We start from the raw sequence: 23,349 nt of genomic DNA, 5'->3' as shown, positions 1-23,349 counted from the left end.
TGTGTGTGTGTGTGTGCAGTCTGGAAGTGACCATGGTAACCCATAATCATTTTCCCACAGCTCTCTGTGCCAGACATAAAGGCCGAAATAATTGGCTTTTTCTGAAGTTTATCTCCAAACAGCGATACATGCAGGGACACTAAAAGTCTCATTAAACAGTGCCAGAGGAACTATCAGCCAACTGTTCATACAGAGATTTTATTGATATTCTGATTTTACATCCGTCTTCTTATCTGTATTTTTTTCCTCACTGTGCTTGGAATGAATTGTGATACGTACCTTTGTTTGCAAGCTGATCACAGATAAGTGTGTCCACTATCTTCAAACGAAAATGTTCCTCATTTTTCTCAGAAAGGCTGATAAACTTGAATAAACATCAATCCCAGCTTGAAAACACAGACAACCCTTTAAAGTTGTGGCTTATGAAGTTGCAGTAGTTAAATCCATCCACCATTTCTTTTACTTTTATTGCTGATAGCCACATTAGATCTATCTCTATTGCCAATCTCTGCCCTTGCTGAAAACAGTATCACTCACTCATGTTGCCCTTAAAATAACACCCACTAACTGACACATCTGGGCTTCCTGCAATCTTACAGACACAAAAACAATAGTAGATTTGAGTTATGGAGTGTGACATAAACAGAGCAGAGTAAGAAAGAGACAGACAGAGAGAGAGGTAAGGGGCTGTGGGAGAGAAGTGGGATGGGAGTCTTTGCATCATCATGGCGAGTCTAAAAAATCACACAGCAAGTGTAATAAAAGGCTTGGAGAGCAGCAGTGATTTAAGCAGAAAGTTGCCACATAAACCAGAATCTGTCTCAACCCTTGGGGTGCGGAATAAATGCATGTGCTCTCATGATTTCTGCATCTAGTCAAGGACAGATTTCTGGTGTTCAATCATAATTCTCTATCTGAACTATAAATTACATCTTGGTCCGAGGGAGTTTCCATGAATAACTTCAACATGAGAGTTCACGGGGAAGTCATATCTGTGGATATACCCACTTTTTTGTGTGAGGGTGCGTTTTGTGCATGTATGTTCAACCGAAAATATTATTTATTAACATTATTTATGAATCTACTGATTATTCTCTCAATTAATCAATTAATCACTCATTCACATGAGAAAACAGTGAAAAAATCCTTGTGAATGCCAGTGAAAAAATGTCAGGCTGAGTTTTGAGAAGCCCACCATTTGAAAAATATGACACCTGTGCTATAAAAATGATTGCACTAAATCAAAATAGATGGCAGTGCTTTTAAAATTAGAGCAGAAAAGTCATTTTTACCGGCTTAAACAAACGTATACTGACTGACGGGATCTTCCATCACTGGAAGGCTCTTCTTGCAAGGTCCCCACCCAGGAGAAAATGGATATATAACATTATTTGTTTGGAAATGGACTCTTCATGGACAGAAACAAATGTAAAGAATCGTTTGGTGGTTGCTAGGAGAAGGTCTAGGCATTCTGTTGCCACGGTAAGGAGGGAGGGGTCTGTCAGTGTGCTGGACTGAGGAGGATTGGTATGTGTGTATGGGGCCTGTACCCAGACTACCTGTGTGTTGAGGCTCCAGTTGTATATCGAGTAGTTTGTTGATATATACTCACCAAAATAAAGTATCTTGAAATGTTCACATCTTAAATAGAACAGCTGATTTGTAGGAAGAAAGGATGCTCGTTAATGTAGCAATCTGCTGAACCACTGATAGGAAAGTAGTAAAAATCTCTGACCTCTCTTCCTCCTTTTTCCTTCTTCCCGGCCTTGGTCTCCTCTCTGCCTCCCTCGGTCTCCTCTTCCTGCATCACTTTCCTCACCTCCTTCCTCCTTTTTCTACAGATGAGTAACAAGCGATCCAACAGTTTCCGGAGGGCCATTCTGCAGGGGAGCAGGCAGCTAAAAGGCTGCAGTCTCAGAGATGAGGTAGGCTTGGGGCTTTCTCAGCGACTGGTCCGGCACGTTGCCTACGAGACGCTCCCCCGCGAGGTTGACCGCAAGTGGTACTTTGACAGCTACACCTACTGCCCCCCACCCTGGCTCATCCTGGCTATCACCATTGCTGAGGTAAATTATTTGGGAGTGTGAGACCAATATGTGTGCCCTCTCTTATTAAAGGTGCACTGTGGAATTGCAGCGCTATAGAGTTATGTTTTGATTATATGACCCTCTGTTCCACGCTATTCTGCTTAGAGTTAGTGCAGTGACACAGGAAGAAATGTAGCAAAGTACCAGAAAAAGGCAAAAAAGAAACAATGCAGGTTTAAAATTTTTTAAATCAAACATTGGTTTTGTAATTTTTTTATGAGGATGGAAAATCTTTCAACACGTTCTTTAGTTGTAAAAAACACTCGATGTCAAAATAACTGAGTTTATTACAAGAAAAATCCACAGGGTACCGTTAAATTGTATATTATGTTTTTTTAGGTTTGGTAATAACTCGGGTCCAATGTCATAATCTGTATCCAAATAAGGCAAATTACTTCAAAATTTTCAAGAAATATCATCTGCTCTTTGAAAATCAATATTAGTTAATATAATTTGACAGATAAATCTCGAAGATAAGTAAAGAAATTAAGTTTAAAGTTTGTGTTCAACTTCAACAATCTAATTACTAGAGCAATTTGTTTGGATTTATGATGCTGCACAATATTTAATCATAATTACTGTGATGTATATACCAATCCCCCGTAAATTACTTATTCAGTATTTGTCCGTGTGCTCTCTTCCAGGTAGCCGTGTTCATGTACTATGGCTTCCAGCTGGACCGCTTGGTCCTGCAGGTGTCCAGCCCGTCCTTCCTAAAGAGCCCCTTACCTTACCACCCCCAGCTCCGAGCCCAGGCCTGGCGGTACCTCAGCTACATTTTCATGCACACTGGGTGAGTTCACATCTCGCTATTGGATTTCTAATTATGAGCATTAGGCCGTACTGCAGTTCCCGAGGACACAGTTGAGTGTTTCTATAATCATCAGCATCCAAATTGTGGAAGCTGGTAATACCTAAATGAGATATTTTGACCTGAACTCATCCTCTACAATTCAGTCAGTCCTGTGATCAGAGAAATGACATTAATAAACACAAACCAGAGATAGTGCATATTTTGTTTTGGTTTGGCCTTATGGCATTTGAAAAATTCAGTGAGTCAGAGCTTGTTACATAACAATTTCATTAACAGAAACGCCAACTGAAAGCAATTAAATCCTTTTTAGTCATGAAGGAAAAATGCCGAAAAGCAAGAGGAGATTTGCAAATTAAACATTGTGAGTTGCTAATGAGTCTTTGGATGCAGTTCATAATACTCTTCACTGTAAGTGAAGTTACAAAACAAATGAGCAAGTGAAAAATAATTATGTGGGATACCTAAAGTATCATGTTCTTAAACGAGCAATTATTATCAGATTATTGGTGTAATACTGCAATGCTGCTGTCATATCTGAGTGTGAGGAACATTTGTCTCCATAATCACTCTCCTCTGCTCAGAGAAACCACTAAATATTACATTGACAATAATTTAATAAAATCTACCATATATACTTCTTCAGTCAATATCCTCCTCTCCTCTCCTCTCCTCTCCTCTCCTCTGCCACTACAAGCACCACAGACTATTTTATTATCAGTTCAGGCCAGGTCATGCAGGTTTAATTACCCTTCTGGGTAAATGTAGTCTCAGGCAATAGTAAGAAATAATAAAATGGTAATTTAATTAGGAGAACCTGGAGGTGGTGGTGTTGGGGGGGAGGGAGGTTAGAAGATGAACTAGAGGGGACAAATGGAAGTATAAAAGGAGGGAGGTGGGATGTTTAACATGCACTGATTAGGCAGAAACATATTGAAAATGTCCTTGGGGTAAGTGGTTGTGGGAGTCCAATCTGACAGAGACGTGTTCAGTCTACCAGTACATCAGATTTTCAGTGGAAATTGTTTATTTATTAGTATGACTCTGATGAATTGTATCATGCCTCTATTGATTTGTTGGTGCTTTTACATTTTCTTCTAATATCATCTCTGATTTTGAATGGTGGAACTACAATAGGTGAAACTTCATTCACTGTGGTTTGGCAGCTTCTGTGAGCTGCCTACACCTCAGTATCTGCTACATGTTTCAAGACAAGGTGGTGGGGAAGCAGTAAATAACTTTAAGCTGAACTCACAGTTTCCTGACTACAAGAAAAAAACACTCCACAATATAATGATGACCTTGATGATTAACCTTTTGTTGTTGTTAAATCCAGTTGAAGTGCATTAACAGATTTCAAAAATTTCAGTTTCAAAGGATGGTTGTGATTATTGCACACAAACTGCAACTCTTGTTCAGAAATTTCAGATTACTTTCAATAATTCAGGCAGCATAAAAATTCAAATACTGCTTCATATTGGATCCTTTGGGGCGATGGCACAGAAGAACATTGGTCGTTATGTGCTGGCTGGTGTAACCAGTTCAGCCCATTTGCTAATGCTGATACCAGAGCCACTGGGAGCAACCTTCATTAGAAGACGCACTGAGACACATTTCTCAGTGTCTCTGTACTCTAAATCATACATGAAGTTAATGTAATAAATCCCTGGAAGGTAAAAGTGGCGAGCATGGCGCTTCATAAGGTGTGCATGTGGGTCGTACAACAAGTGTAATTAAACTTCTCGTGACACCCTAGGCCTAGGGCAATTGATTCTTAACATATTCTCTAATTTAATATAATATTTTCTAGCTTTTGGAGGCAAAGTAACCACATTCATGTCTTTCCAGATGAGGACAGGAATTAAAAAGCATAACAGTGTGTGTACCTGATCCACTGGTCCACCAGTACAGACAATACTGCTTATAATCATTAACAGTGACACTGTCTATTGAAAAGCTTTTGTGCCTGACTGATACCGCTGTTTCCATGTTTCACTTTTATACACACACACACACACACACAGAGAGAGAGAGACTTACTCTCTCACATCTACAAACCATGTAATCCCATCAACAGCTCAGTAAGACTGATCCTTCCCAATTCTCAACACCAAAACAGAGTGTAAATATTGGCCCCAAAACAGTGTTATGCAGACTCTCTCTCTCTTTTTCTCTCTCTCTCAAAAAAAAACAGCGTGTCTGTAGCAGCTGTGAAAACTTTGGGAAGATTATGTGCCTGCAAGATTAAACCATGACTCTAAACATTTTGCAGCAAGAAAAGTTTTCTTTCCAGTTGCATTTGTCCTGATTTTGTCCACTTCTCATTATGATGAAAGGTTTTTCCCACAATGATAGATACAATGTGTCATGTTTCTTTTATGAGAGGCTGTCCAGTTTGTGTTCTCCTTCCTGTTCATGAATGCATCGCAATCTTTTCATCAGTTTTTCTGCAGCAGAGACGTAAAAAGAAGTTTCTCTGAATTGGGAATTGTTTAGTTGTTTAATCAAGGCATTGTATTTAATTGAAGTCAATATCTTTGGGATTTGGTTAGTTGGATTAAACGAGACATTTGAAATGTAATACGTGATTAGGTCAGAAAAATACACAACAGAGTAATCAATAATTAAAATTAATTATTAGTTGGAATTGTCCGTACAGGATTTGGCCCAAGGGGTTATGTGTTAAGATTTCCTTTTCTTGAGTGTAAGGAAAGATTTCAAAACAAACGATGGTTTTTACTGAAACAGGTCCAGGTTACTTGAATACATTCATAGAACACACTGTCATGAGTTTTCATATTTCATCAGTAAAAAAAGTAGTTCCAGTGCAGTTTTGTCTGGCTAGCAGAGAAAGTAAAAAGAAGTTTTCTCATGAATTCCAGCTGCTTGAGTTTGCAGAAAAATGATAAATGTGTAAAGTCCAGCTGAGTTTGGTGAGACCAATGGTTTACAAAAAAAGGTAAAAGATTAAACAGCGCGTTTTTGTGGGCGCCTGAAATACCATGGTCAGTCTGGAACAGAATAGACACCTCTTCATGGGTAAATCTACAGATCCTGCCTGACAGGTGCACAAAGTAGTTCCAGTGCAGTTTTTCTGCAGCAGAGACGTAAAAAGAAGTTTCTCTGAATTCAGTGCTTGAGTTGTGCAGAAAAATGAACTAATTGTAAAGTCCAGCTGTAGTTTGGTGAGCCAATGGTTTAAAAAAAAAGGAAAAGATTAAACAGCGCTTTTGTGGAGCGCCCTGAAAGACCATGGTCATCTGGACACAATAGAACCTCTCATGGGTATCTACAGATCTGCCTGACAGTGCAGCCCATCCCTCACAGCCTCATTAGCGGTATAGAAATAGATAGCCGCTGTTATCTGGAGTGGAGTTGTCCTTCTGCATTTGGACAGGCCTCTCCCAGCCAATCAATATCCCCCATTGTCTCTCTGATCACTGGAACGATCCTCTCTGTCGGCATTGTGGTTGAGGTGGCAGGGTTGTTTCAAACTAAATAGATTATTGGCCTTGTCTTGTTTTTTCTTGTTTGTGTTGGGGGATTTGTTTGTATGTGTGTGTGTGTGTGTGTGTTTGTATACTTGCGGGTTTGTTTGGGGAATGTTTGTATTCATTTCTAGGATGAAGAAGCTGTTTGATGTCGTCGTTATTTATTTATTTTTTTCAAAATGCACCAACAGTTTCGACAGGTTCAGCTTGTCAAACTGTCGAATGGGGGGGGAGTCGTCTCTGTCTCTCGCTTTTGTTCTGTCATCTGTCTTTCAGCAAATGTGTAACGGAGATGACAATATAATTCAGTCAGAGACAGAAAACAGAAAAGGGAAGTGATTGGAACAAGTGAGAGGCAATGATGAAGATTATGAGGTAGAAAGAGAGAGAAAGGGAGAGAGAGAAGGGGGAAAAGGGGGGAGGGAGGCCGGATTATGCTTGCTCGCTTTCCTTTTGGATTCTGCTGTGACATCCGAATGTGTCTGTGCTGCTGACTGAGGTTTGGCTGGAAGGACTTTCCAGCCGTGAAGGGCACAGTGAATGTGTGTGCGTGTGTGTGTGTGCGTGTGTGTGTGAACAAGCTATCCCTTGCTTATAGTCATCACACTGAAACACAAGCTGTGAGCGGATTTGGGTACATTTGCAGCACCTCTTTCATCTCTTTATTGTGCGCGTGTGTGTACTATGTGTGCTTCTGTCCGTGTTCATATGTAATGTTTGAGCGCACTGGAGTGTGTTGATGATTATCTGTTGATGGCCATAACAGTGTGTTTTGAGGGAGGAGCAGATGTTCTGTGAGTGTGTGTGCATGTGTGAGTCCGTGAGCAAGCATAATGATATGGTATTGGAGGAAACATGCAGGTGATAATGTGTTATAATAAAAACCACACACTGCACACTCTTATACTCGGTCACACTCTTACACTAGGTGACTGATATGAGTATTATCGCTTTTAAGGTCAGTGATGTAATAATCTTGGACTGGAAAATGCTATTAACTATATCTGAGCCAAACTGACTAAGAATTTCCACTATTATTGCTTTTGTCAGTTTCATTTGTCACAGAATTAGTTTTTTTCCCTTTACTTGTGTCAATCATCTATGCTGTCCTTTTCTTTTTCCTCTATACGTAGTTTGGATCTCTTTCCTTCTCCTTTCAGAAGAAGCCGTTTTCTGTTATTCACTCTTGCGCACCAAGGAAAACAATTTCCATCGCAGCAAACATAAACCCAGAATTTGATTTTTGTCACTGCTTCTGTTTTGTCATTGCATGGTGCCAGTGTTGAGTGTGTTTCCTGTCAATCATCTGACACCTCACCCACAAGAGGAAATGGAACGTACAGAGTTTATTATCACATCCGTGTCTCTGCATTTGGAGCATTTTATTGGAAGGGAAATAAGTAGTTTTTAAGCTGCTTGTGGTTGCAACTTCTGAGAAAAATCTAAATCAGTAAATTATGGATTGAAAAATGATTGGAGACTTATAAAGTATTTGTAGACATGTAAAAAGGAACCAGGTCAACATTGGTGTGTTTAGTTTGTTTTGCAGTGTTCAGAAGCCACAGTGAATAAGGAAAAAATAGCTGCAAACACACATACATGGACTATCTAATCTTGCCAACAGCTCAGCAACGCTGATCCTTCCCAGTTCTCAAAACCAAAACATGTTTAAATAAGATTGTATTATTGAATTCAATAATCTTTGGCATTGTATAGTTGGATTTTAAAAAACGAGAACAGTTTGAAGATTAATACGTGATTAGCAAAAAAATAACAACAGATTAATCAATAATAAAAATAATTATTAGTTGCAGCCGTACATGATTTGCCCCAGGGTTATGATTAATATACTTTTTCTGAGTTTAATGAATTTCAAAACAAACATGTCTTTACTGAAACAGGGTCAGGTTACTCTAATATTCATAGAACACAACTGTCATTAGTAGTTTTTTCATATTTCATCAGTAAAAAGTAGTTCCAGTGCAAAAAGTATGTTCTTTGTATTAATCAGAGTAACTGGGACAACGCCTCTGGAAAGACACACTGCTGATTCAATTCTTAAATGTCTTTTTACAACACTTACTGTATACTGTACGAGTACTTTTAACTCTCTTGATGTACATTTGTTCATGGTGTACTAAACTGATTTTTATTTCACTATATTGAAGGTTGATTAAAGTAGTATTAGAACACATTACCATAACTACAACTATCACTGAGTCTATAATTCACTTTTTATATCATTATCCAATTTCTGTTATTATTGTGGCTCATTTTAGCTCATACGAACATACTGAACTAAATACGAATTTTCACTCTCTTTGACCCCATGTGATTGTGTGTGTGTGTGTTTTACAGGATTGAACACCTGACCCTGAACATGGCCATGCAGCTGCTGGTGGGAGTTCCTCTTGAAATGGTCCACGGAGCCCTGCGGATCGGACTGGTCTACGTGTGTGGCGTGCTGGCAGGTGGGTGTGAGGTCTCTCTGTCTCACACACATACACACACATGCAACAATTACAATTTCAGTCCTTCTCCACTCTCTGCATACATTTCCCTCCCTCCTATCTGCACACACAAAAGCACACACACTTTCAACTCCACCGTTGTTCCATCTGCTTGTTGTGTGTTTTTTATGCATTCAACAGCCTATCAGGTTACAGCCAGTGTGTTGGTGGACGCTGGTCAATGAGAAAATTTAGCGTATGTGTGTGTGTGGGATGTTGAGGACAGATGGCCTTGTGTTTCTGTCCTTCTATCAGACGTGGTGGGATGTAGGGGGTTGTCAGTGGCCCATCAAAGGCCCCTGCATCCCCCTACGGTCATGTACAATAGGGCAGAGCGGAGAGAGTCAATCAGAGGAACACACACACTCACACAGCAGTACTGAAATAGGAAGGGGGAGTTTGTGAGGTAGGGATGAGGAGAGCGAAGAGACGGAGGAGGGGAGATGAATTCATAAGTGTTAATAAGCCTGAGAGGGTTTGGAGAGCAGGACCAGGATATGAGAAACCTAGAGATGGGAGAGGAGAGGTGGTGGGTGAGATTTAGGAGAAACAGAGCGAGCAACTACAAATGAGAAAGAAAAAGCAGACACACAGCTTTGAACAAAATGTCACTGCTCTCTTTCTACTTCCCTATCAACCTCAGGCACTGGTGCAATTTCTGTTCAGCTGAGACAGTAAGTCTGTATTGTGTGTGTGTGTGTGATCATGAGCTCTGTTTTTCTCTGCTGAATCAGTTCACACTAATAAAGCCATCCACTGTTGGTTTCCCTCCCCAAACACAAAACATTTAAGGCCTTTTTTAAACTTCGTGCCCAGAGGTGACACTGCGAGATAACTGGAGTGGAATTATTGTGCTACATTTTGAGATGATGGTTAGAGATTTTTGGGGAATGGAAATGTGATGCCTTGTGGCAGTGAGTATGGTGTGTGTGTGTGTGTTTGTGTGTGCAAATTTTTTTTTAAATGATGTCTCTAATTTTTCTCTCTACATCTCTGAGTCTCTATTTGTGTGTGTGTGTGTGTGTGTGTGTGTGTGTCTGTGTGTGTGCAGGGGTCAGTGACAAACGCCCTGGGGATACTAGCTACGGTGGCCTGTAGCATTAACCTCGAAGTGAAATGAGGGGGAAATGCGCCATAAATCACGCACACTTATGTACGCACACAGACCAACACACACACACGTCTGCTGTTTTAATTAAATATCGACCACCGGCAGAAGAAGGGAGGCACGTTATGGTTGTGTTGGCTGTGATGTTTGGGTTTGCTATGTCTGACTGGGCTTTTTTTTTATTTTGGCAGCAGAAGGACTCTAGCCAAAGTCACGATTCTCAGAACATTTAGCAACAAGTGGGTGGATGTGATTAGCTGCTATTTGCTTATCATTGTATATGTGGTGTATATAGGTTAGGGTTAGGGCTTTGTTTTATTTATATTTATTTTTTATGGCATTTATGACTACTAGATACTTAATTATTTAATTTCCAGTAAGGTTTACTGTTTAAAATGTATTTTTTACTGTCGGAAATTTTTATGGTAAAGTTTATTGTTCAGCTGTAGACTAATGTGCCTTCGTATCTTTGTCACATCAAATTTGAGAGGCCAAAATGTGTTAAGCATGACAGTTAGGGTCTAGGGAATGCAGTATGTCAATGAGGTCCCATATAAGCACATTTCTTTTCATTTCCATTTGTTCTGCTAATGGTAATGCACAACTCGAGACAAGTTTATTTATACATTCAATGACCAAAAAGGAGCAGAGAAGAAAAATCAAATTTTGCCTGCCCCTAAACAAAACATAAATAAACAATAGAAATGTTTTACAGTTACAGTTACTTAATACTTACAGTAACACAAGAACACTTTACATTTACTGTTAATGGGACTTAATTGGAATTGGAATTGTTTCAGTATATAAATATAACTGAAATGAGAATATTGAACCGAAGAGAACAATATTCTTTTCGATTTAATGCAACAGTTTGGATTAACCCTTGAGCATTGTGGAAGACAGCCTAAACAATCAGTTACAACACAAACAACGACTTTAAATTTGCTACACATTGACACGGCTAGATTGTGTGGAGAAACACAACAGGCAATAGTGAAGTGGAGAGAGGGGCTCAGCTGGCACACACAGGAGTCAAGAGTTCAGAGGTCAAGTAATGACTCAGGGAGAGGTTGATGACCCTCCAGGGCCAACACACACTCTGACACTTTAATGGAAACAATAGAGATAAACACACAAGGGCTCACTTACGGACATCAGACGAGTAAGTAGACACAATAAAACAGGGATCTGCCTGTACAAAGAGCATAAGACAGGTGCAGCAACAGGCAAGAAAAACCGACATGTAGACAATGAATTAAACAATAAAAAGAGAGAAAGTCACACAACCCCAAACTCAACTATAGGCACATTCAGTCAACTCAATATGCAGCTGAACTGTTGACATTTTTCATTATGAGTGCTGATTCTTTCCCGGTCATGTCCTTTGTCCTTTCTCTCCAGTTTGGAAGAACAGCCAAGATAAATGAGATGCCACTTTTGACTCTAAAAATTAAAGGCCTCCTGGGGCCTGCTGAGGGACTGTGAAAGACCGTGTCCTTGTCTGTCTGTGTGTGTTTGTGTGCATGCATAAACTAAAATAATGTTATTAAACCAATTTAATTACAGGGATGGAGGTCACCCTGCCTAGACACACTTCCTAAACACAGGGACTACAAAGGTGGAGATGTCCTGAACCAGGTGTTGTTGTGTGTGTGTGTTTAAAGAGGAAGGAAGTAATGCACAGTGCATTAAAAGGGTGTAACCTAGGGAGCGGAAATCTTTGTGTATATTACCGCTCTGTGTTATCATTGAGGGTCACAATTAGATTCAATGCTTGATTTGAAATCTTTAGAAAATTAATTAAGGCTGCTTAAATATTTGTTTAATTTAAAAATCAATTCAGAAACATAGCAGAAAAATAATCTGTGAGACAGAGGAAAACAGTGTGGATGCTCATGTGAGTGTGTGTTTGTGTGTATAATCACCTAGCTGCTCAGATAACCCTGCTGTGTTTAATGATCTGGTGAGTCAGATGCTGTTATTACACCACCTCTGCTGCCATTATGGTTCACACACCTGAGAAGGCAACACATTAGGCAAAGAGGAAACTCTTATTTATATGTGCTAAATGTCAGCCCCAGCTTTTGAAAAGTCCTTTCATTTCACTTTCAGTCAAATATTCCTTTGAAAACACAGGGTTAGAAGTCAGCGCACTGATTTGAAACTCACTGAGGGTTATCCACGAGAATTGTGAATAATTTCACAGCAGTTTTGAAAGGTTATCAAACACACAAGACAGCAGGGTTTTCAAACTCTCTTACTCTTACTGAAGCAATTTCTTCTCCATTTTGATGCTGGGGAGATGAACTGCAGAATTTCTCACAAGCTGCACACTACAAGCTGTTCTACCTGGTATGGACAGTTGAGTGTATTTGATTGGCCAAATCAGGAAAAAACTGTAATGCAATTAGAATATCCTGAAATTACTATAATCCTAATATAATTTATTTATACATTCAGTTAATTCTTTGATTTGTGTGCACCTTCAGAACAGTTGACTGAACTGAATTGAAGGACCGTCCACTGTGTATCCCCGTTCCTCATATAAAAGATGTGACAAAACAACTGTATGCAACTATTTCTCTCAAATTGGTTTCCAATTTTTTATTATTTTATGTTTCCTGCAATTAAGTTGTTGCCATGAACAACATGATGTGGTGTGCTTTTTGACAAAACTATTCCCAGGTGAATAAGCAGTATGGTTACTATTTGCAATTCTGTCATTGGTTTAGTGACACTATTATGTGTGTTACTGTTCAAACACCTTAACTCTTACAATTCTGTACCTCCCGTCCTTTGTGTTTTTTTTTTCTCAATGAATCCAAAGTAATATCACCATAAAAATGTAATAAAAAAGCAAAGGTCCTCAACCATACTGACAGAATGAGGCCACAGTAAGAACGTGGACATCAAGGGAATTCATTATTAGATGTTTTTGTATCATGGTATATGTGTATGTCATATACCACTTGTGTTTGTTGTCTGTATGGTGTAATATATGTGTGGCTATATATTTTCTCATTCTTGTGTATGTGGTCTAGTGTCTACGTATGCTTTCTTTCACCTCATGCTGTGCCCACTCCCATAAATAGCACCATGATTGATTGAGATGCCATGGCTTATCCTATCATCCCTCCTTATGGTGATTTGATATCTGTGAACTCCAGAGCCCTTTCTGTCCACTGCAATTATATGCAGTATGCTGATAGTAATAGAGTAATGTACTCTCTAGTTGTGTGTATGTTTGTGAGAGACAGAGGAGAGACTAAACGTAGCCGGGTGAAATTCAGCAAAAAGAATTCTGAGCATCGTCCAAACCACATAACGACATTAATTTACAATGTTACAAGGTCGGCCAAATGTTTAAGCTTAGTCAGTTGATTTTACAGCAGTCTGAGGTCTGAGCTACATTTGTATCAGAACTCACACGGGCTTAAAGGTCCAGTGCGCAACTTTTAGGAGGATCTATTGGCAGAAATGGAATAAATATATAATATTCATCAGTATGTTTTCATTTATGTATTACCACCTGTCTTAGAATAAGTCGTTTTTATCTACAGAGGGAGCGGGTCCTCTTCCACAGAGGTCGCCATGTTGAACGGGCATGTTTCTACATTAGCCCAAAATTGACAAACCAAACACTGGATATAGATAGGACTTTTTGTGTTTTTCGTGGGTCTTGTGGCCAATGTAGTTTCTCCTACATGCTCGAAAGGCTGAGTTGTATTCAAACGGTTACAATCCGCAACTAAATCCTACACACTGGTCTAATAATAATTTAATAATAATCTAAAATATCTAAATGTTGTTTACTGTTCAGTGGGCCTATTTATCGTTGCTTATTTACCATGGAGCAAAGACTGTATGTCCTTGTTCCAGAACCACTGCAAGGAGTGGGATTATAAATAAATACAGACAAGAGTAATGTTTCCACGTCTCAGGAAATTAACAGTCATTTAATACACTCTCATACACCACCAGCCACACATACCCTTGCTGGACCATAAACTGATTTAAAAGTTTAGAAGAAGACTAAATGAAGGCTGGACATTACAACTGCTACATTTAGAGGTGGAAATCATGAATCACTTTGCTGATTTTAGAAGTTCAGTTCAAAGATTCACAGTCACTGACTTAGTAGTAGTTTGTTAACTTTTTTACCCGTACCAAGCTAAGCAGTCGCATCTCCCTTCAAATGCACTTTATTATGCACATCAGTAAGTGAATGTGTCACCATTCATACAGCCGTGACATTCAGCAACGACTGTCTTCAGTTCAGTTTTACATTCAGTGTGTTTGTGGTCCAAGCTGTTACATTCATTTCAGATCAACAATAACCAATACAAGTACTGTTTATAAGCAGCCTTATTTACGACAGCGTTATGACACTGTGATTGTTTCTGTGACATTAGCAGACCATTAAGCTTTTAACAAGGAAGTAAGGTATTGGGCCTCCAGCTTAGCTGACAATGACACTCTCAGTCATGAATAAGAGGAGCTCCACTGCCAAAAGCTACTTCTTTGGTCACTGACAGTCTTTTAATGATTAGTCAGTTTAAATATTATTTTTTGAGATTTGTTTGTACATGTGCTGAGCACAATTACAACCATATATAATATATAATACTAGGCCCACTTTGTAAACTTAATCATAACATCACAGAACTGTAAATATAAAAAGAGAACTTTTGGAGCCTCCTTTCCCAAAGTGATTCAGACTCTCACCAATATGATATACAATACAACTCCTAAAAATATTTACATTTTATGCAGCTGGCTGATAAAGACCAGCTAAATCCATCCTCACCATCCATAGCCCTAAAGACTCAAAAAATGGGATTAAAATAAATAACAAATGGCAGTGATACCAAACTGTATATGAGTGTATATGTATATTCTAATGTAAAGTATATATACATGCATACATTTATGTGTTATGCAAATAAAGTGTATTTGTATTTGAGCTGGGTGAAAATACAGGGAAAGTATAACACCATTCATCAGCAGCTCTCTGTTCTCTCCAATGCAGCGTGGGCAGTTGTGTCTCATATACTTAGCATCAATAATGTACATAGGTCAGTGCCATGGAGACAAGAGAAGGAAAAGACAAACTGTGAAATGAGTTGATGAAGTGTATGCACAGTGGAGGGAAAGAGCGAGAAAGAATGAAAAAAATAAAGAATAATGAGCAAAAAAGGAGAGAGAGTTTGTGTTTGAGTAATTTAGTAGTCCAGCTAAACTTATTTCTATCTCCTTTTTTCTTGTATCCTGTGCCTTGCACACAGACTGCAATGAGAACACATTTACTCTGGGGACTCTGTCTCTGAATGTCCTCATATTTAAACTTTTGAATGCTTGAATAGAAATAAATAGAAATGCTTGATTGGATCTTTTGTGCACGCGATGAATTGGTACCAAGGTGCTAAAGAGAGCAATTCCCTGTTAGCAGCAGCCCACTTTGTATGAATGCATTTGTTTTACATAAAATCACAGCATGTGCTGGTACAGTATGAGCAGGCTTCTATTCATGAAGGCCTATTTATAATACACCCACAGTAAATAGTGAGTAGCAAAGCAGCCTTTATGCCATTCAGAATAGATGTTTTCAGTGCACAAATGGTCACAGTTTGTACAAAAACAGTTTAAATTAGCCAGTTAGTCACAGTGTCTGCCAATATGATCCTCTAAGGGAAACAAAACAAATTTCCTCCTAAATAGTGGAAGTTTAGACTCATGATTGTAGCATGAGACACATTTCAAACAAACAAACAAACAAAGTATTATATCCTTTAGCACTGTACCACATTACAGAAGATATGCACAAAATATATTTATCCATATAATCAATATTTTCATAGTAACAGTGGATCACAAAAACTTGGTGGGCAGGAACACAACTCCAAATGAATGCCAATGTTGCTCCGTATCTGCTGGATGTGTAGGCAATAGACAACTGTTTATTATCAAGTATCAACTTAAAGTAAAATGTTTGTTTTTGCTATGTTTGCAGATTGTTGGTGTTTCCCAAATATCAATTATTACTGATTTTTAAGTTAATTCATGACCTTGGACAGAGATGTTTTTTACAGTTGCTGTTTCCAAGGTCCAGAATGAACCTGGAACCTCTCATATGGTCTAATATATCTGATTTTATTTTATCTAAACTACATAAAACTCTAATACCCTAGGTATGCGAATATGTAAATGTATTTTTTGTAATTTTTTTCCTTTTATTTCCCCCTACAACCTCCTAGTCACAATTTCAAATTTAATTGTTTATATTTTGAAATACAAACCAAACCAGTGATAGTACAGTTCCCCTTCCTGGATATCTTGTTGCATTTTTAATGTTCAGTTAATACAACAATGTCCTCATGTGTTTATTGACTGAAATCAAGTTCCTTTATCATTACTACAGGATCTCTGGCAGTTTCTGTCACCGATATGACGGCTCCAGTGGTCGGATCATCTGGTGGCGTATACGCTCTGGTCTCAGCACATTTGGCCAATGTAGTAATGGTAAGTTTTGTGTGTGTGTGTGTGTAGATGATTATCACATCACTCAGTTGTCCTGTCACTATAGCGCATTGCCACAGCATCAAAGCAGCTACTTTGGGGCCCAGCAGGTGCTGCTCCAGCTACAGATGCCATACATTCTTCACAGTCACTATCAGTTTGTCCTTTTCCCAAAGATCACTAAATGTGTGCACAGGTTTATGTCCACATGTGACAAAATCCCATCTTACTGCACTCTGACATCTATATCTGCTCTGTTCGGTCTAAACTCCTCATCCTGTGGGTCATCAGGCAGAAGGGACTGAGGTGAACCTCTATTAAGTATAATAAGGTACTAATATGTACCCCGCCAGATCCTCCACAACATTCTTGGGGTCAGGGTGGAGGAGTTTTTCCTCCTCCTCCCTAGCTAAAATCATATTATCTAACACAACTACAACAGATTGGTTCAGAATGTTTCTGGGGGTTTTCAGGATTGTTGTGAATTGAGACAAAGTGTGAGATCTCATGTCATTTCATGTCAGCATGTGTGTGTATGTGTCTGAGGAGGATGTGACTTTCTAGCACAGTTTGTTTTGTCTTAATCGTCAGAACTTGTAGAAAATGTCCTTATGAATTCTCCATCCTCTCTTCCTCTCTCTTTCTGTAGAATTGGTCAGGAATGAAGTGTCAGTTCAAGTTATTCCGGATGGCCATGGCTCTGGTCTGCAGTAAGTCTGAATAAAGATGCCACATTCCTCTTTGACCTCAGTTTAATCTGCTTGTGATACTATAACTTCTCCAGAATTTAATCTCACAGCAAATGTCCCTTATTAGAGAAATATAATTTTGCTCCAAAGGCAACAATATGAAACTTTTTGGGAGTGTACCTCCAGCATATAGAGAATTTCTAACTATGCAGACTCACTGAGCGTGGCGATACAAAGTTCACCCCTATTCATTTTTTATGTGACATATTTGTAAGGCAGATTCCTGGCCTGGACATTTTTCTCCCAAAGAACTGAAGAAGAATAAAATACTAATGCTATTGTGGCTTAGAAATGATTCTTTACCTGTTGTGAATACATGTTTGTGGAGGAGATGATTATTATTACTGTTTCTGGCACCTTTTGTACGTCACTTGCCTCCTCGATTACAGATACAAAATGTTAATGATACAAAGTGCTGCAGGGCACAAAGTCAAGTAAAATCGTGGGTTGCTTACTGACAATGTAATGTAATATTAAAAGGACTATAATGTCTAGTGGGAACCTCCCCAGTTTTATTTTAGTTGAGATCATTTAGTTGGCTAGTCTGTTAGTCTGTATCTTAACCACAAGATGTGTTCTTCTTGACCCATATTGTTCAGTAGAGATGTGGCTTTGAGCCAGGAATATCAGGAATATAAAAAGCTTTTATCAGCGCAAACCTTATCCTTTTCACCCTCGTGTGGATTTAGTCATTTTATTGATTTTTTATTCTGTTAACAAATCTGCTCAGACAAAATTATTTCTCCATTGGATTTATGGATAGGTTTACAATAATTCAAATCTGTCTTTAATACTCAGGTGCCCATATGAACATTAATACAGTTTGATGTAATCATTTCATACTGGCAATTAAAGGGTCCCTTCATAATGGGCTTCGGATTTAAGTGATGGGGGATGAAATCCACAGTCCTCCTTTTGAGCAAAAATAAATTCCAAATGTTTATATGGCTTCAGCAGTTTGAGTTAGACAAATCAAATGTCTATCTTCATAAGTTGCAGTCTTTTTTTGTACAAAATTCCCTCTTTCTGTTACTATCCTTCCACTGCAGCACAGCATGAAAACACTAAGCGGATGCTGTATTACCGATCCTGTAAAATCTTCTTTGTTGTCATGGGCTCTATGGCCCAGTTGCTGTTGGTTACAAAATATTAGTAACTCTAGTTCTTCTACTTTATGGCAGAGATTGCTTTATTACATTTTAATAAGTGCAATAGTTGTCAGGTCCATACTTACACCTTGATAATATATGTGTTTTATCTGTCCGCTGTGTGGTTACAGTGAGTGTGGAGTTTGGTCGGGCAGTGTGGCTGCGGTTCTACCCTCCGGCCTTCCCTCCGTGCCCCAATCCCAGCTTCGTAGCTCATTTAGGAGGGGTGGTGGTTGGTCTGACGCTGGGTGTGGTGGTCCTCCAAAACTACGAGCAGCGCCTCCAGGAGCAGTCACTGTTTTGGATCTTCTTCTGTGTCTATACCTTGTTTGTGCTCTGTGCTGTCTTCTGGAACATCTTTGCATACAGCTTGCTCGACGTGCGACTGCCTCCGCCACCGTGACCTGCTTATTGGAGGCAGACAAGACACTGTATCCCCTTTGTTCCTCCATAGGTAGATGCTTGACCGCCTGGCTGGGTGAGTCAACTCAGCCCCCATATTCGGAGCTTCATCGCAGGGTGATCAGAGTTGTCTGACAGCCACTATCCTCCTGCATCCAGTGCTCTGATGCAGCGAGGAACCTGACATGCATCAGCCCTTGCTGCCGCTCCCATCATACCTTTCTCAGCCCACCTGCTACCTTTTTCGGGTTAAGCCTTACCATCATTCCCGCTTACCATGCAAGCTAACCTCCATCTGCCCTTTGTCTACATTTCTGCTGGACGTTTGTCTCAAGAGTATCAGCCAGTGAGATGTTTGTTGGCAACACTTGTGTTGGTAAATGAGAAGCCTCGGATCTAACACAACAGGAACAAGCAGGAGCAGTCCTGTCCACATGGCTCAGCCTTCTCTGCCTCTTCCTCAATCCAATGGTGCCTTCTCACGGAGACGTCAGCCTGATGAAAGTATTTCTGCACAGTTGCCTCTTGTGTAGGGTGACAGCAGTAAAACCCTGCAGTACAAACCATTTTCAGGCAGAGAAGTTCCTAAAAATCCTGTAATCTGTCTGCACCCTCATCATCCGTTAATAAAGAGCAAGGTCATATGAGAATTTAGGCTTAGTTGGTGTTTTGTCATCGTTGCAAGCAGCTCATACGCATGAGAGGTTTAGATTAAGCAGACAGCGGGATATAGAGAGAGCATGGAGTATATAGTCTACAGCCACCTTCAATAGTTGTTATGAATTTACCTTTGAGGGAAAGTGTGGGTTACTATTCAGTGTTGCCTTCAGCATTTGGCACTTCCCCAGAGAAGGATTAATTTGTGTTCAGCTTCGTTTGAACCTCAAACTTGTGTCTTTTACTTTTTGTGTGTGTGACAATTGTACCATTGTGTGTACATATAAAAAAGAAGCAGAAGTGCCATTCAGACTTTAAGCTTTCAAAAATGATGCCAAAACATTGCTATGCGCACCAGGGGAAAAGCACGTACCCTTACAAGAATTACTTTTGCGTAAAAAAGATGAAATATAATTTTGTGTGTAAGGAGTCAGTCGAATGTAACAGAAAATGTTCATGATCTTTAAAGAATCTCTCACTGACACCCTTGGGACAACCCAGAGATGCAGTCAAATTCTTGTATTTTCTTTTGTCCTCTCAGGGCATTTGCAGAGAAATTTGCAATGGAGTGACTTTTATTTATTGATTGGTGAGTTGGTAAATTAAGAACAGTGGGATTAAACTAAGAAAAAACATTCACTAATGAGGACAGCTGGGCCATTCTGAATAAATCTAGAATTTTCTAAAACCAAGCATAGAAGAGGACACATGCCTGACCTCGACTACATCCGGGCCGGGGTTGTCTCACTCTCTCATCAGGAGGCAGCGAGGGCAAGAAATAAATCAATGCTCTCTCATTAGTTCCTGTCACAAAAGAAATTGTTAATTGATCGAACCAGGATAGAAAATGACCCCAGCCCTGAGCTGTAAGTCTCAAACTGTACTGTACTTTAACCTCATGTTACACTGGTAACTGCTTCGCACAAACATTATTATGATGTAATTATATACAGCTTAATATTTTAACATGCATTTGCTGTTGATTTCTTTTTTACTTGGTGATATTGGTATGTTGTGTAAATTGTTTGGTCGGTCTGCATTGTGATGTGTTAGCTATATCCTGTATGTATCCTATTTAAAAATTGGTTAAAGATGGTCTGGGGTTGTACATAATAAGGGCTATGACACAAAAATGAGTGAGGGGTAAATCGCTGATAATATTTTAACATTGTGCATATTTTGTAGATTTGATATGTACATACTTGAGTACATTAAACAGTTTTATACAGAAACAAAATGTGATTTCTTTTGATTTTTGTCCTCATTTATATTGTCTCATTAATGTCTATTTATCTGTACTTTGGTGAATCTGACTGCCCTATATACAGACAACAGTACTTTTCATGTGATTTTGCTTTTTAGCATGTAGAAATTAGAGGCAAAAAACAGAATGTGCTAAGTGTGCTGGTCATTTTTCTTGTGTGAGTGGTTACAAATGCATGTTTCTGTGCATGTGAATGAAGGTTTTCAAGCATAATAAGTCCAGTTGTCCGGCTCAAAAACCTCATTGTGTTCACACATGCTCTCTCACACGTACTCCAGTTTTATTCAAGATTCAGGGACAGGAATTACCCCCCATTGTGCAAATAAAAGTGCTCAAACCAAGCAGGTCTGCAGCCTTGAAACTAGATTAGCTTCAAACTCCAAACCCAAAGTACACGTCAAAGTGATCAGTAAAATGTTCAAGCGTACAAGAATCAGCCATAATTCATTCAGAGGAGGATCCTTTAAGCTGTCAGTGAACATCCTCTCTGTCTAGCCGGTACAACCATATGGAGAGTAGCGGTTTTGAAGGCATACAATGAAAAATTCATTAGGCGACCAAGGAAAGCCGCCTCACTTGTGTTTCCCCTTCATAAATCTCCAATTTCGGAGGAAATCATTCACCTTGGTGAGAAAGAGAAGGCAAGTGAAGCTGCAGGGAAAGAAAATCTGTCTGAATGCATTTGTAGTGTCTCTGCATCTATGCTGCCTGCTGAGCAACACTTGTTACAATTTGGCCCTGTTTTAATATGCACTTCACATCTTTTCAGGTCTAGCTAGATTATGGTGTGACAGTGGCATTGTCAGTGTACTACTCATCCATTTTGTCATCTTATTCTGTCAGCGTGTGATTTGTGTGTGTAATTTATGCAGTGTGTTTTATGTGTGTTTATGCACATGTGTGGAATTAATATAGTCAGTACGAATACAATTATTTTTGCTTTTACTATTTTTGACATAAAGTGGTGGTTGATCAGTGAGCACTGGACTGTGCCTTGGCTAATCTTGTTTTATGACACTATATGGCCAAAAGTATGTTGCACCCATATGTGACTTTAAATGTCTCATTATATAACTATGCGTAAATATACAATCTCCACTATCCATGGCTGGCGGGGATGTGTTCCAATACAGCCTCATTAGAGAGGTTGTTGACATAATTTATCAAAGTACCCAAAGGCACTGTTGCCCCCTATGTTTGGGGGGAAAGTTCCCACTTGGATTCCCCTGCGGTAGATAAAGTACCCTCTAAGTTGGCCCAATGTGCAAGAAAACATGATAAAGGGCCCTCTGTGGTGCCCTTCCAGAGGAGAAAACATGATGCAGTGCACTAAAGGGCGCACTAAAAACGAAGAAAAAAAACATGCTTCCCTACATGCTAGAAAGGGACTGGGACTGTTTCACTATAAATGCATCACGACTTTTTGTGCACTGGTGCCCTACCTCAGGCAGCTGGTGCACTTTTTATTTGGTTCGCCCCTGCCTCTTAGACAGCCTGCGTGCAGCCTAGCCCAAACCATAAAAAAACAAAACAAACCAAAAGCACTAAAAGGTGTGAGCAGGGGTGTCTACATACTTTTTGCCTTATGTCATTTTGTACAGAATGCAAAAGTCAAATCGCAGATTGGATGCCAAACGTAGCCGTGATACCAAGGCACAAGACCCAGTTTCCATTTCTGCAACGTTGTCTCCATCAAGCGGACACTGACGACATAACAAGTTGCAACAGTGTGTATGTGCAAAGAGATCTTGCGAGGTCAGACAGCACCCCCACTGCTATTGGACTCACCGCCCACACAGTGCTCAGAAAGGTGTAGAGATAGATAGCCGGAGTGAAACAGCGCAGCGTCAATCCTGCCAGAGAGAAAAGTTAACAAGGCCACCCAGTTGCCGCGCGGTGTTAAACATGTCTTTATAACTGATTAAACGGATCATTTGCAATTCATACCTTGAACAGCCGATGACATGCTTTAGGGAAGCCGGAAACTATAGAGGCCTAATCTAATTGAGAGCTCCCGTTTGACACAGTGACATTTGACAGGAGATGCTGCAGTAAATCCACAGTGACTGCAGCTTAGACACCTTTCAGGTACTTAACATACACCGTACATTAGTAATCGCATTTGTTTGCTGCTTTTGGCGATTTATGTAATCATATGATATAAAATATGAGGTATGATATTCTGTAAAACAAGGTAAAATGTATTGCTATTCTCTTTATATACAATATTAAATATACTGGGGTTTATTTTTGGGTTTCTCCAGTGCGTTTACACAATAAGGATAAATAATACCTAAAACAAGAACAAAGACAGTAGAGTGAAAATTGTATTAAAATTGTATTAAGTCAAGTAAAGTTACATAGATATATATAGTTATCTCTTATTTTAACTCTGCCATGTGCATTTTATTTGAACATGCCTTCTTTTTAGGCAAAGTTTTTATGTCATGAAGTGTTTCCTATATACTGAATGTACTCCTGTACTGGAGCGGGGGCCACAATTTGAAGCCTGTAGGAAAACCAATATAATAATAATAATAATAATAATAATAATAATAATAATAATATAGAAACTCGGTGAAGAGATCTAACCTGGCCTGGTGGAT

General features: G+C 39.3%; 1 protein-coding gene across 5 annotated transcripts in view; it reads left to right on the top strand.

The window, feature by feature from the left end:
- rhbdl3 (rhomboid, veinlet-like 3 (Drosophila)) overlaps nt 1-20,716 on the top strand; it is a 54,728-nt gene extending 34,012 nt beyond the window's left edge. For 4 of the 5 annotated variants that reach the window (XM_035660636.1, XM_035660634.1, XM_035660638.1 and 1 more), the window contains 6 exons: nt 1,842-2,066; nt 2,732-2,880; nt 8,748-8,860; nt 16,426-16,526; nt 17,173-17,233; nt 18,552-18,823. In XM_035660636.1, coding sequence (XP_035516529.1) covers nt 1,842-2,066; nt 2,732-2,880; nt 8,748-8,860; nt 16,426-16,526; nt 17,173-17,233; nt 18,552-18,823 — 921 coding nt within the window. Of the gene's footprint in view, nt 1-1,841; nt 2,067-2,731; nt 2,881-8,747; nt 8,861-16,425; nt 16,527-17,172; nt 17,234-18,551 lie in introns of all 5 variants that reach the window. The other variant, XM_035660635.1, reaches the window with a different exon arrangement.
- The last annotated feature ends 2,633 nt before the right edge of the window (nt 20,717-23,349 follow it).

The sequence above is a fragment of the Morone saxatilis genome, unplaced genomic scaffold, assembly GCF_004916995.1.
Source record: "Morone saxatilis isolate NCDOM2014 unplaced genomic scaffold, NCSU_SB_2.0 Contig17, whole genome shotgun sequence".
Lineage (NCBI taxonomy): Eukaryota > Metazoa > Chordata > Actinopteri > Moronidae > Morone > Morone saxatilis.
Note: the sequence above shows the minus strand (reverse complement) of the source record. Positions and strands in the feature narration are given on the sequence as shown.